This window comes from Pristis pectinata, chromosome 4 (genome assembly GCF_009764475.1).
Source record: "Pristis pectinata isolate sPriPec2 chromosome 4, sPriPec2.1.pri, whole genome shotgun sequence".
In the NCBI taxonomy this organism is placed as follows: domain Eukaryota; kingdom Metazoa; phylum Chordata; class Chondrichthyes; order Rhinopristiformes; family Pristidae; genus Pristis; species Pristis pectinata.
In genome coordinates, this window is record NC_067408.1 from 6,085,172 (window position 1) to 6,100,237 (window position 15,066).

At 39.9% G+C, this 15,066-nt stretch overlaps 1 protein-coding gene across 1 annotated transcript in view; it reads left to right on the forward strand.

The window, feature by feature from the left end:
• The window catches only part of LOC127569153 (protocadherin Fat 4-like), a 101,521-nt gene extending 87,398 nt beyond the window's left edge, over positions 1 to 14,123 (forward strand). The window contains 1 exon segment of the mRNA XM_052013541.1: positions 13,192 to 14,123. Coding sequence (XP_051869501.1) covers positions 13,192 to 14,123 — 932 coding nt within the window.
• Positions 14,124 to 15,066: the final 943 nt, after the last annotated feature.

Here is a 15,066-nt window from a genome sequence, read left to right on the forward strand (position 1 = left end):
AGATTCTATAGCTTTCAGTCTCACCACATTATCTAGTGTATTTTTTATGAATATGAGTTTGCTTCCATTGCTCGTTCATGCTAGACTATTGTTTTTCCTGTATTTCTGGCAGATTTTCTCTTATTTTTATGAAGACAGACACAAATTATGAATTTCTCTTGCATTTCCGTATTCCCCAGTATAAATTATCATCTCTACGCCTGTAAGATATTCACATTTACCCTCATCCTAAGGCTAACATTATTCCTAACCCTGAAACAAACACCAAGAGAAAGCGTTAACCCCAATATAGGCGAGTAAAACTGGATTAGGGACAGATCAAAGTGGCAACACTCCGTGAGACTAATAATCTCCAGTGGTGAGAGTTGGAAGCACAAGAGGAATGGATTTCCCACAACCCGAAGATTGACACCGTAACCCTAATCTTAATTCTCTCCTTGGTACATAACTTTGAAAGCTGTTGCAGTCGTTTTAATTTGAAGTTTCTCAGTTTACTCTCATAACTATATTATCTTCTGTTCGCATTTTTTGGCATTCCCCTTCTTAGTGCTATCATGCTCCATCTTCTTACTGTCCTTCTTGGCAACTTTATCAGCAACCTTAACTGAATTAATACTATCTTTATTTTTTTTCCTGTCAGCCACGGAGGGACTGCTTTTTTATGTTGTTATAAATGTCTTAAAGAAATACTTATTTTTTTAAAAAAATCATAATTATGTCTTTACATGCAACGTAAAATCTTTCCAACGTCATGTCACAGCAAATTCACCCCTCGAATCTTCTTTGGTTTCTTTCTTTGGACTTAAAACCCTTATTTTGAATTAAACTACTTCTCTTTCAAACTTAATGTAAGCAGTGTCATGTTTTGCCACTGTTCCCGAATGGTATAACAAGAAAGTTATTCGTTAACGCCATCTCACTGCAGAAAACAATATGTGTTTAGCTTATTCCTTCAACATTATGATCCAGAGAACCATCTTATTTGCATATAGCGTAAATACCCTTTAACGTTCCCATGGGTGAAATAGGTTGAAACGGCCCAGTTCTCTCCTGTTGAATTCTACGATTGTCTGTTTCTGTGCCTTGACATTGAGCTCAACAAATTCAGATGTTCGGCAATTTTTATTTGTTGATAACTTTTAATTAAATTTCTCATGATCAAATTTTAATATTAAATTAATTTCAATTTGATGATTTTTTTTAAATTTTCCCCTTTCTCTGCAGAAGCTGCCGGACCAGCTAATTGTTTTTCAGTATTTTCTTGTGTTGGGATTTTCAGCAACTGCTGTTTCAATATTTTATAAGTTCGACGTTGTTCCCCTCTGTACCAGTTAACATTAACTCTGTAACAGTTAACTGTACCAGTTAATGTTCTTGTATTTGCCTCACCTGCCTACAATAAACTAGCCTTAACATATCCTTCACTCACACCTACATGGAACCTTTAAAGCACTTGAGTCTATTGGTCTCCCGCTGTTCTTTCCGTTTGGATCTGTTCGATTTACACAACGATCAGTTTTATTCAGCGTCTACGACTAGCTTTTTACTGTCACGAACCAGCAACAAAATAAACACACTGAGCATGATTCTGTGTTAAAAACTATTTTATTAATCACTACTTATGATAATACGTAAAATAAAAGTAAAAATGTTAGTATGTTAGAATTCAAAAATGTTAAACCTCGAACGTTAACCCCAAAACTAAACTCTTCGTGTGTGTGTGACAAAGTCCCAGACTCCCAGTTCCGGAATGGTTCTTAAAGTTCAGTTCCGCAAGCCATAAGGTGAAACATGAGCAAGGGCTTCTTCAACAACCACCGTTGTCAGAAGATAAGACGTAGATGTAGAGAAACAGAGAGAGAGTAAATAAGAAATCCAAATGTTCCACGATGGAACCCAAACGACACTCCAGTGTTCACTCGGTAGTGACTTCCTCACCCCGCAAGCATCCGAACCGTGGTCGTCCACACACAAATACCTGTTTCCTTCTACAGGTCAGCAACAAAGTGAACTCCACCGGATTACTTCCAACTTCCATACATGGATTTCAGTAGCAAACACAGTTATTGTTTCTCATCCATCGATAGAGAAAACTAGCAGGCTGGTGTCTCTCTCCCTTCTCTCTCTCTCTCTCTCCTTCTTCTTCTAACTTCTTCAACAACGTCATTACGTCCTTTATCTTCTATTGACGTAAGCACGCCCCACACACACATACACACACACTCTCTATCTTAAAGGGACTTTCACTGAGTCCGTAACACTACGGTCTCCATTTGAAGATGTAATTGTAATTTGACATACTTCCCAAAAATATATTTGGCAAATCGCAGCTTTGTTACTAAGATCTTGTTTTCCATGGCGTTATTGACTCCCTGCCAAGTGTTTCCTTTGTAATGCGGTTCCTTCCAATTTAAGAATCCTGCTGAAATCGCTAACAAATTCTGCATTTACTCATCAGATTATCATTCCCAGCAGCGGAAATAACTTTCTGCTTTTTTTTTACGCTGAAAAACTGATTTTAATATACTTGTAGATCTATTGTAGCCACCATCAACGAACTGGAACTTACAAATTAGAAAGTATTCAATGGACGCAGGTAGATCTGCACCCGAAGCATGTGTCCACAGACCTACCGAGCTCTGTCCAGAGAATAAGTTGTCAGAGGCCTTTGAACAGTTTTATTGCTTTTAATCCTTAGCCCGAAATATTTAAACAGCATTCAAATAAATTGAAATACTCAATTTTTTTTCAATCTTTTTATTAGTTTTCAAATTAATACAGATTGATATATCGCATCAATATTTATGCATGTAATACCAAGAGATCAGGATAACAATCATAGCATATATAATCATAAATAACAATATAAAAAAATCTGTAGATCCAACGATCTCTTAGTAAATGAATATACTATAAAAGAAAGGAAAGAAAAAGTTTTATTATATAAATCAAAAAAAACCCAAATCAATAAAAAAATTATAAACAATATAAACTAAACAAAAAAAACTTTTTAAAGAAAAACAAACAACAAAAAAAGAGAAAAAAACTGGGCTAAAATTTCTCAGTAGAAGCAGAGCAATGTTATGTTGTCAAGTCCGTTCCTCCAAGTTGGAGAGTTATTGAAAGGGGATCTACATCATGTGAAAATACTGAATAAATTGACTCCTAAGTACTTAAAATTACGCAACTTTATAACCAATTTAATTTGAACGGTACCAATAATTAAACACATGAAAATAAAAATACGTACATTCAGCAGTCATATTCACCTGACTCTTTTCATCAGATCAGCCAACCCTATACATATAATCTCTTGCGTAAAGCTGGGAACTAGAAGCGCCTTTCATGTTCTGAAGTTCATGCGCGGAAGCCGGCGATGTATGGTACTTTGAGTGTCAGGGAGCTGGCGATTCCACTATAAAGCACCAATCCAGGTGAACACGCTTCTTTATAATTTTTTCGGGCGCGTCCGGCTCCGTGCATCAAACATCACAGGCTACATCTTATTCTCTTTCTTTTGGAGCAGCATAGAAAAACGAAAAAATTAATTTCCAACATGCAGGTTGACCATTCTGAATATTTTACTTTTAAGTTATCTTATTTATCTTTACGTATAGAACGTGATGGAGAAAAAAACGAATATATCAATCTGTACCTTTGTGGTTATAATGCGTTCTGGAGAAAAAAAAAAGTGTTTTACTTACATGGGTAATTAGCCCCAGTTCTAGGACAGAAGATAGTTATAAATATGTGATGAACTTGATTTAAACTAGGATGGGACCTTTGAACTAGAAGACACGTTAAAAAAGGGAGGTGTCAATATTTGAAGCATAGTAAGGAATGGAAGAGATCTTTTAAAAACTAATGCTGCCTCAACGTAAAGAAGACAGGAAAAGCGAACATAAGAAGAAGTAAAATAGGGAAGAATATTGACGACAAAGTAGCAAACAGGGTTATAGGAAACAAATCAAAAAGACGATCAAAGGAAAACTATAGGAAATCTTATTAAAAATCTTCAACATACAGAAATCGAAATGGAGTCTGTAAGTAAAAAAATAAGAAAGCTAGAGGGAGTTGTGCGTCGATGGGGTCAGATTTATTCAGTATGCCTAAGACATGACAATGGTAAGATCGGTATTGGGGTTAAGACATTGCAAATTATGACAGATTGAGACATAACAAAAAGGTAAAAAGGTGAAGCTGCGAAAACTTTTATGGATAGGAGTTCTCAACTGGATCGAGAACGGATGAAGCCAGCATTGACTAAAAAGTAACCAAAATCTCTTTGACTGGCACAATTTTCTCAAGTATAATTACACACGGAATTAAAATCACAGACAGGCAACATTAATTTTCACTTGACATTTTTTTCCTCAGAATTGGCAACCCCATGCAAATACGCTCTTGCGTAAAATTGGGAACCAGCAGCGACTTTCATATTCCAAAGTTCACATGCGGAAGCCAACGATGTATTGCGCTTCCAAGCTGAACATTCGCGAAAGGCATAGTTTTTTTTAAAAAGGACAAGACAATACAAGGAGGCATTTTGCTTATCTGATCTCTCCGCAGAGATCCTATAATATGACTGCCTGCACTTTTTTTTTCGGTGGAAAATTCATGAGAATGTGAATACTTCAAAAGCGCAAAGCTTTTCCCTTTCGAAACAACCTTTTTGTGTGAAAGTCGCTGGGAAGTATATGTTAAATAATCACGTGAAAATGGCGTTGACGTAGAAGATCAGCCGTAATAGTAGTGAATAATGGAGAAGTATCGAAATACTAAAGGTCCTGTCCCCAATACTCATTCTTATTTTGTTATGAAAATACGTGGGTTCAGTCATCGGAAACTTTTTTCGTCCAGCAGAAATCTAAACTAGCCTTGATAATGTAAAAAGTAAATCAGGAATAATATTTCCACAACTTATGGAAAGTGCTAAGTTACTGATAAGTTAAACAAATTCTGAAACAAGAAAATATATCCTGTATATACCGCTTAATAATGTTGGCATCTCATCGGATTCAATACTGAATTGCTCAGCAATGACTAACCAGATTTTAAAATTAATACTGGCCTTCGATGGCAGGATCCTTTTGATAACATGGAGCAACACACAAAGGAACTCAGTAGCTCTGGAGGGAAATGGTCAGGCGACTTTTAGGGTCGAGACCCTTCCACTGAACTGGAAAAATAGACAAGAGATAACTAATATAAAAAGGTGGAGGGAACGGTTGGAGCAAGAACTGGTAGGTGATCGGTGGATCCAGGTGAGGGGGTGAGAGGGAAGGAGGAGAGTGGAAATGATGTCATGATCAGAAAAGTCGACTCATTCTACTACATAGATAAGATAAGATCTTTATTAGTCACACGTACATCAAAACACACAGTGAAATGCATCTTTCGCGTAGAGTGTTCTGGGGGCAGCCCGCAAGTGTCGCCACGCTTCCGGCGCCAACATAGCGTGCCCACAACTTCCTAACCCGTACGTCTTTGGAATGTGGGAGGAAACCAGAGCACCCGGAGTAAACCCACGCAGACACACAGGGAGAATGTACAAACTCCTTACAGACAGTGGCCGGAATTGAACCCGCATCGCTGGCGCTGTAAAGCGTTACGCTAACCACTACACTACCAATTTTGTTTAACCCGCTTAATTCCTCCAGCGCCTTTGTGTATTGCTCCAGATTTCCAGCATCTGCAATCTCTTGTGTTTCCTTTTGATACCATGCTGTTTTACGAAGATATCATTGTAATTTTGATCGAAGTCATTGTGTTGATGTTGACCAATATGGGATGGTAACCAAATAGGAGATCTGCAACTCATCCCCCTGCCAAAGGGGAGATGATGCGTACATTTTGTACTTGATTTAGTCTCGCTGACTAACACATCATTATGGCTGTAATTACCACCCTCCTCAAATATATTTCCACTCTATGGATATGAATAATGCCGCAGTTTTCGAGGATTTCAATTGTCAATATGGCAGATTCAAACCGATAGTCAGCGATGAGTAAAACATGTCTGGCGTCCATTTTTTCTGCTTTCTCTCTGACATTTTAGTTCTGCACAGGTCCTGTTCGATTGCTGATGAACTGGATCATGGGGCTCTGGTAGGGAACATCGCTAACGATTTGGGTTTTGAATTCAAAGAGTTCTCAGAACGTCGATTCCGGATCGGCTCAGGTATGCATCCGCAGTATTTCGAAGCAAACTGAAAAGCGGAATTTTATTCGCAAACAAAATGATTGACAGAGGGGTAATCTGCGGGGATAACCCAGTTTGCGTCATTCCACAAGAATTCGTTACTGAAATCCCGTTGAAACTGTATCATGCTGAGGTAGAAATTCTATATATAAATGACAATTTACAAATTTTCCCCAACCGTGAGATTTTTAAAGATATTTTGAATCAACTACCGGGAGCACGCTTTCCTTTGGAAGGTGCGCAACGTTCTGACATGGGTGTCAATTCTATACTTACATATCTGCTTAGCCCCAATAAACTTCTTTTTGTATGAATATCGCGCAGTGGGTGTATATTAGCCGAGTTTGTTCTGGAGCATGCACTAAACCGAGAAGAAAAATCGATACATCATTTGCTGTTGACGGCTTTTGACGGCGGTATTCCAGAAAGACATGGAACTGCAAAATTACCGTTGAAGGCTTCGATGCAAATTACAACTTGCTTGTATTTCAGCAATCGTTTTGCAAATTTATTGGAAAACACGCTGACAGGTAAGATGGTTATCAATCTTAACGCAACTGATGAGAACAACGGATTAAACAGCGACACGGAGTATTCCTTTCGGAAGTACAATTCTGACTGAGTGAGAAAAATGATTCAATTGGAGCTCGGTACAGAAGACCTCAGAGTTAGAGAACTGATCCATTTCGAAGAGGGCAATGTGTTTGAGATTATTGTTGTGGTGAAGGACAAGTGCTCAAGTGCAGTTGCAGTGTAAGTGAAAATCGATGATGCAAATGACAACGCTCTAGAGGTAACCTCAATGTCAACAACCAAAGTACTCGGCGACGATTCTCAGCCTGGAACTACGGAAGCCTCAGTTACTGGTATTGACAAGAATTCAGTGAATAACGGACTAATAAGTTGTCAGATGGACAATCACCTACCATTCAATTAAAATCTTCTTCTAAATGTTCCGACATTCTGGTCACCAGTGGCAGGCTGATTGGGGAAATTATGGTGATATTATCAAACAATATCAAATAGATCTTACGGGTGAAGACGATAGGTCTCCTCCTCCAACGACCAACAAAACTATTGTGCTTCATTTAACCGATATTAAACAAAATCAGACGATAATTTAAATGCATAAGGAATAGTGAAAATCGGAAAATTTTACTTACGTCGTGAACGATGCAACATAAATGATTTTTATGTTCGCCTTTCTAGTTAAATATATACGTATTTCATAAATTTCTCTATTTGCTCGCGCGCTAAAGCAAGGGGAGTTACTCCATACTTGCTGCCAGAGCAAAAGGTTGTTTCTTTTCCTTGAACAGTGAGCACCTTAGTTGGCTCTCGCCAGTTCTTTATGCCTCACTATTCTGGATATCAAAAATGTTAAATATCTTTCGCACTTCCAATCAGGATAGAAAACTCCTGAGCAATACACGCAAAATGATGCAGGAACTTAGCAGGTCAGGCAGCATCTATGGAGGGAAATCAACAGTGAACGTTTCGGGTCACGACCCTTCGTCAGGACTGAAACACCTGAATTTGTTTCTGGGATGGTTCCCTGGCATTTGAACTTCTATTTCTTTTCCTTTGTACCTCCTTTTCAATATTCGTTGCCAATTATTTGGTCACTGTCTTGACAGTTTAGTGATATTGCTGTGTGCATTCGGCCTGTACAATGGCGCAACCGACAGAAATGTTTCTTCAGCCTCCAGCGACCTGGGTTCAATTCTGATCTGGGGTGATGTGTGTGTGGAGTTTTTATGTTCTACCTGTGACCGCGTGGATCACCTCCGGTTCCTCCCAGATCCAGAAGACGAGAGAGTTGGTAGAATCTGGGGGAGGAGTTGATAGGGATGTAGGGAAAGTAGGCCACATGGAGAGATAATGTGAAAATGTGATTGCTCTTTGAGCCGGCACGGAGTTCATAGCTCGAAATGATACCTTTCCGTGTCATGAAAATTGGTTGCAGAATTTCCCAAATTGCAACATTGAACACATGATTTTATTTTGGCTGTAAATCACTTTTGATTGATCTGATACGCATTTCGTAAATGATTCTTTAGTCTGGCATTTTATATATTTTAAGTGCAGAGCACCGTAATACAAATCGTTTTACTCTTCTGTGACGTGCTTTTGTTTCCTTCCCAGTTCTTAGGAAGTGCCTACGATTTGTACCGTTTCTCTTCCCACATGCGTCCTGACCTGCTGAGTATTTCCAGCGTCTTCTGTTTGTATTTTAGTATCTGCAGCTTTGTTTTTGTTTTATTTTCACTTGCACGGAATGAATAATTCTTGCATTACCCAATTCACCAACGCCAAAAACTATCATGAAATTAATCAAAGCATGCGCTTCAGAATAGAATGTAAAATCAACGCTCACTTGGACTGATGCAACCACATGGTTCAGTCAAAACAGACATCTACAAGAAGAAAATAAATAACATCAATGTTGCATTTGAACAAAGTGCCCCTTAGTTAACCACACCACAGGAACATTCAGAGACAAATAAAATGTGGAACATATTTGGGAAAGTAAATCTCCTTAAGTGCAATCTGCAGGTATTCAGTACGCTTCTCTTCGAGGGAAATAATAGTTATTGCACCATTTCATCAAGATCATGGCCAGTTTGGTGTACAATTGCGGTAATGTGCAACAAAACGGTTTAAATGCCAGCCAGAGTTAACCACTTCTGATGATATGGGAATCTGCTATGATAGAGATTAAAATTAGATCCATGCCATTGTGATGTAAAATACTTATTTCACATCTATTTTTTCCTGGATGAAGCTGATGATGGCAAGGCGAGTTTTACTTAAACAGACATATGATTGTTTTTTATTCTTATCAGAACAGGAGCGGGGACAGGGGCATTGATGTGCCATAGCATTGAACTGTTGCACTCTATGTAATTAATATACACCCACAGCACTGTTGAATTGAGGATAACTCGTCACAATGAACTTCACTTTTCCAAGAGAGGAAGGTGGAGTGCCGAATAGAATTATGCGGCTAATGATATCATATGAGATCTTATGAATCCCAGATTTGAACGTCAAGATCTTTTCTCAGTCCATCCCATTTAGCATGGCGTTAATTTTGCGTCACACAGTGGGAAATGACCTCAGACCCATTTGTACAAATATTGTGCAGTGAAGATTTGGATCAGTAGTGTAACAATACTGCAAGTTGATTGATGAGGACAAGAGAGAAAAAAAAATAGGGGTCCACAATCCAATGCCCGGCCAACACAACCACTTCTCACTTCATTCAGCTTGTGCTTGTGGCCTCAGTGGGACGCTGAGTTAACCACTTTTATTTATACACAACGAAGTTCGGAACTGTTGTTCATTCTATGCCTTTGCAATCCTCAGAAGGGTGAAAATTATAGAGAAGTTTTGTCTCTTCTATTGAAACAGAGTAATCACTACTCATGAGTTGCAAATTTCAGTCTTCATTTGTCACTTAACTCGACCTCTAATTCATTATTCTATACTCATAGATTCAGGAATTGTGGTGGAATCCTTTGCCACTTTACATTGTTGACATGGTTGTGATAATCTGAATATTTCAAGCCTTTGATTGACGTGTGTGTGTGTGTGTGTGTGTGTGTGTGTGTGTGTGTGTGTGTGTGTGTGTGTGTGTGTGTGTGTGTGTGTGTGTGTGTGTGGCCGTGGTGGTGAAGCCATTCTCTCTCAATTTCAGCACATATTTGCAGCGCTGCCCTTTTCTGGCACAATGGAAGCAAAAACAGATACTGCATGGAAGTCTGAAACTCAAAAAATCTGCTCAAACTGTGCAGCAGATCGAAAGCATTTCTTTTGAAAAACATAAAGTTGTTATTTAAGGTCATGGACTTCTATCGGAAATTGAAAAAAATAGAGATGTAACAGGTTTTATGAAACTGCATTTTCAAGAAATGCGGAAGAACGTAAACAGGGAATGAAAGCTCTGTGACGAAGCCTACATCGGAAAATATCGGTGGTGAAAGGCAAATTACCCGTCATTTCTCCTGAAACATCCCGACTGCAAATGTATTTTATTGATTAATACACCCTGCTTCCTTGCAACTGTACTTCTTTCAAGCGTGTTCTCATACTTTACTTTATGTGTTGATGTCAGTTTTGACGTGAAATATTAACTTTATACTTCACTCTTCAGATGGGGCCTGATATAAGTATTTTGAGTGTTTCTTTTTCTCTTCTACAAATAAAATGTGAGCACCTAAATTATCAGAAAATACCAAGATGCGATCATATATCTTTGACTAGCCGAAGATAAAGTGAAATCTATACAGTGTTCGTACCCAGTTGGACGAGGAGGAATGCGTTTTACGAAATCCAACTAAATGGAGAGTGGAGACTAATAGTCTCACAATAAGGATATTTCATAATCCTTCAACGCATCGTTTTATTTTACCCCATCTATTTCATGATCTCAGATAGAATGTGCCACTTCATACTGTATTCTCGAATTATTATTTTACTTCAGCAGATTTGCACTACTACATTAATTCGCAAAACTCTGTTCTGCTTCTTGCAAACACTTAACCATCAATTTTCACTTGGCACATTGCCTAAACGCATGGAGAACGATCAACAACAATGGTTTGTTTCCCCTGTGAATTGCGAAAAACTGTAAAGATAACCGAGCTATTGCCAGCTCTCGGTATTAGTATTTGCATGAGAATGCTTATTTTGTTGGGGTTTTTTTCAGCTTAAGGCTCAAATACTAATTCATGAACTAAATTCTGTATAGATGAATTGATTTTAATCATTACATACAAAATCATATAAAAATATTAACAGCCCCCAACTTAAAAGTTACGATCAATCCTTCAACACGTTGCGCTCTTCCTGCGAACGCCAAAGGAATCAACATGTTTTTTTTTAACTGATGTTCTATATAAAATCCATGCGCTAATTCAGAATGTCTTATGTCCATTTTCAATATTTTCTTCAATACTGCGAAAGTGAATTAAAATTAAAATAACTTAACTTCGGTCAGCTCTTATATGTATGTATTCTACAACCCAAAATTATATTGGAAGCATCAATATATTGACAAAACTGTCATTGATAATTTTGCTTAACCAAAGTTTAATGGAAATGCTTGCTGTACGAACAATATATAATTTACGGAGACACAAGAGAGTACAGATGCTGTAAAATGCAGCAACACTCAAAAGAGCTGGAGGAACTCAGCGGGTGAGGCAGCATTTATGGCGGGAAAGCAACAGTTGAAACCCTCAATCAGGACTAGAGAAATCGAGGAGCTAGCCAGTGTAAGATCGTGTGTGTGTGTGTGTGTGGGGGGGGGGGGTGATTGTGGTGGGAGAGAAGCGAGAGCTGGCAGGCGAGAGGTGGATCTAGATGAGGGGGTGATAGGCATGTGAGGGAGGCGGAGAGTGTGAATGATATAAAAAGTCGGGAGGTGATGGGTGGAAGTAATAAAGAGTTGAGTAAGATGGAATCTGATTGGAGAGGATAGGTGAACATGGAATAAAGTGAAGAAGGTGAAGAGGGGAACCAGTGGGAGGAATGTGTGGGTGGAGGGAAGATGGAAAGAGCAGGGGAAGCGAAAGAGATGGGGTGATAGAGGCCGGTGGGATAAGGGTGGAAAGGGACAGAGGGTGGTAGTTACCCGAAGTTAGAGAACTCGATGTTCATGCCGTCAGGTTGGAGACAACCAAGACGGAATATGAGGTTCTAATCTGCGTCAAGGATCATCTTGGCAGTAGAGGCCGTGGACGACATATTGGTTTGGGAATGGGAAATGGGATTAAAATAGCTGGTCACCGGGAGATCCTGGCTGGTATGGCGGACGGAGCGAAGGTGCTCGGCGAAGCAGTACCCCAATCTGCGTCGGGTCCCACAGATGTAAAGGAGGCCGCACCGGGAACAGCAGATGCAATAAGTAACACTAATAGTTTCACATGTGAAGTACTGCCTCACCTGGAAGGACTGTTTAGGACCCTGAATTGTGGTGGGGGAGGAGGTGCTGGGGCAGGTGTAACTCTTATCGCGGTTACAGGGATCAGTGCTTGGAGGGGGATCGGTGGGGTGGGACAAGCTCTCAAGGGAGTCGCAGAAAGAGCGATTCCTGCAACAACCGGAGAAGGGAGAGGAGGGGAAGATTTACCGGTCGTGGGATCCCCGTGGAGATGCAGAAGTTGCTGATATTGATATATTGTATGTTTTAAGGTACCTTACGTATTTTGCAATATATAATTTACATTGCGTTGCCTAAAGCCGTTAAAATCATAATTGGAAAAGGGGAGGTGTTGTCACTTTTGAATATGAAAAGCTTACGAGCACCCAGTTAAAAGTAAGATTTCTGTACTAATTTTGATTTATATTTTCATAAAAGTTAGATTTATTGTGATCTCCTTGCAGTTAAAGGCTGAGACGCTTTGTGTCGCTGCCCACCAATAAGGTGATGACATATAGCCAGAGATCCACCAGCCATTCCGGGAGAAGGACGCAGGCGCATTGTTGGTGTTTAACGTGAAACAAGCGGCCGTTCTTACGGCACTGTATTCTGCGTCCTAAGTCATTTAATTTATTTGCCGACAATTTACGGTCTTAATCAATAGGAAGGCTTTCCATCTTCTAAAAAATACAACTCGCTGCAGGTATGTCACAATTAGCGTGTCGACGGATGCTGAAGAAGCTTGTGACACCGTCCATCTTTCTGCTTTTTGCATGGAATCTGGTTTCGGGTCAGCTTCGTAACGCTATTCCCGAAGAGGAAAGGCACGGTGCTATCGTTGGAAAAATCGCAGTAGATTTAGGGCTAGCCGTGGAGGAACTGTCACGTCGTAGATTTCGAATTGTCTCTGATTCACCAACGCAATATCTTGATATCAATCTAACGAACGGAATATTATTCGTGACGAAAATAATAGACAGGGAGGAACTCTGCGCGGGAAGCCTGATTTGTTTGCTGCCTGTGGAAGGGGTAATTGAAAATCCAGTGGAACAATATCGTGCAGAAATCGAGATATTGGACGTTAATGACAATTCTCCCGTGTTCCCGGTTAGTGAAATACGTTTGGAAATTGTTGAATTCGCGACAGCCGGCGCGCGTTTTCTGTTACCAGATGCGCGCGACCCTGACGTCGGTATAAGTTCCATTCGCACGGACCAGCTGACTCCGAATGAGCATTTTGTCTTAGATGTACGGATCCGCGGGGAAGCGAAAATCCCCGAATTAATGTTAGCGAAAACAATCGATCGAAAGAAACAACCGCTGCATCGGTTACTACTCACCGCTCTGGACGGTGGCTCTCCGCAAAGGACGGGCACCACCAATTTAATTATTGTGTTGGACGCTAATGATAATGCACCGGTTTTCCAGCAGACTTTGTATGTTGTCTGGCTGATGGAAAATGTGCCAACCGGCACTCTGGTGATCCGACTTAATGCAACAGATTTGGACGCGGGGTCCAATAACGTCATTTTCAGCGGCTACGTTAAAGTTAGGGTGAGTGAACTATTTACCATTAATCCCATGTCGGGCGAAATAAGAGTAAAGGGAATTTTGAACTTTGAGGAAACAAATACTTATGAAATTGACGTGGAAGCTAGTGGTATGGGTTTTCAACCTTTATCCGCACACTGCACCGTCCAAGTGAATCTCAAGGATGTGAACAATAATGCTCCTGATTTCACTTTAAATTCTATTCCTAAAATAGTACGCGAGGATGCGTCGGCTGGAACATTGCTAGCTTTAATCAGCGTGAGAGACAAGGATTCCCATGAAAACGGACACGTTGATTGCCACATCACGCCAATTCTCCCATTTGCGCTCAAATCATCCTTTAAAAATTCATATAGGTTGGTGACAAATGCTATATTGGACCGAGAGCTTGCTTCTGAATATAAGATCTTGGTTAATTGCAAGGACCGCGGATACCCTTGCTAATCACCAACTGAACGTTTATCATACACATTTCAGATATTAACGATAACACACCGATCTTCCAACTGTCTTCATACACCGTTCATGTAATGGAAAACAATGTCCCCGGCAGTTCCGTCGGCAGAGTGACTGCTACCGATTCTGACATAAACCTAAACTCCCACCTGTCTTACACTCTCCTGGAGAACGAGGTAGAGGGTTCGCCATTATCTTCCTATGTCTCGATTAATTCTGAAACTGGTGTTATCTTTTTGCAGCGGGCATTTGATTACGAGCGTCTTAAATGTTTTCAATTCAAAATTCAAGCGCAAGGTAGTGGAGTTCCTCCACTTTCCAGCAGTGTTACTGTGAACGCGGTTATCCTTGATCAGAATGATAATCCTCCTATGATAAAAAGTCCTGCGTCATTGAACCACAGCGTGACAACTATTCCTCAATCAGCAGGCTCAGGATACCTAGCGCTCAAGATAATTGCTTTTGATGCAGATTCTGGTCAGAATGCACGCCTTTTCTATCAAATTCTGAGCGCTACCGATCCTACTCTGTTTACAATATCACATAATTCAGGGGAAGTTCGAACTGCTCGTTATTTTAATGACGATGATGCCATTATACAAAAGATCATAGTACATGTGAGAGACAACGGTCATCCAGCTCTTACGGCCTCAGCCACTTTTACTCTATCAGTTGTTGAAGAAAGCGCAGAAATACGCTCAGACATTGGTGAACAATGCAAGATTTTACAGTACCCTTATGATTTACCTTTTATCATCGTCATTTCTTTAGGAGCTTTATAATTAATACTTCTAGTCGTTATAATTGCTCTTTCTGTCGCAATTCGGTCAATTAATATAATGCCATCTTATGCCAGGAGTAAATCCTTTGCGAAGTGCTGCTGCGTCTGTGGCTCGGAATCTGAGCACCAAATCCGAAATTCGCATGTTAA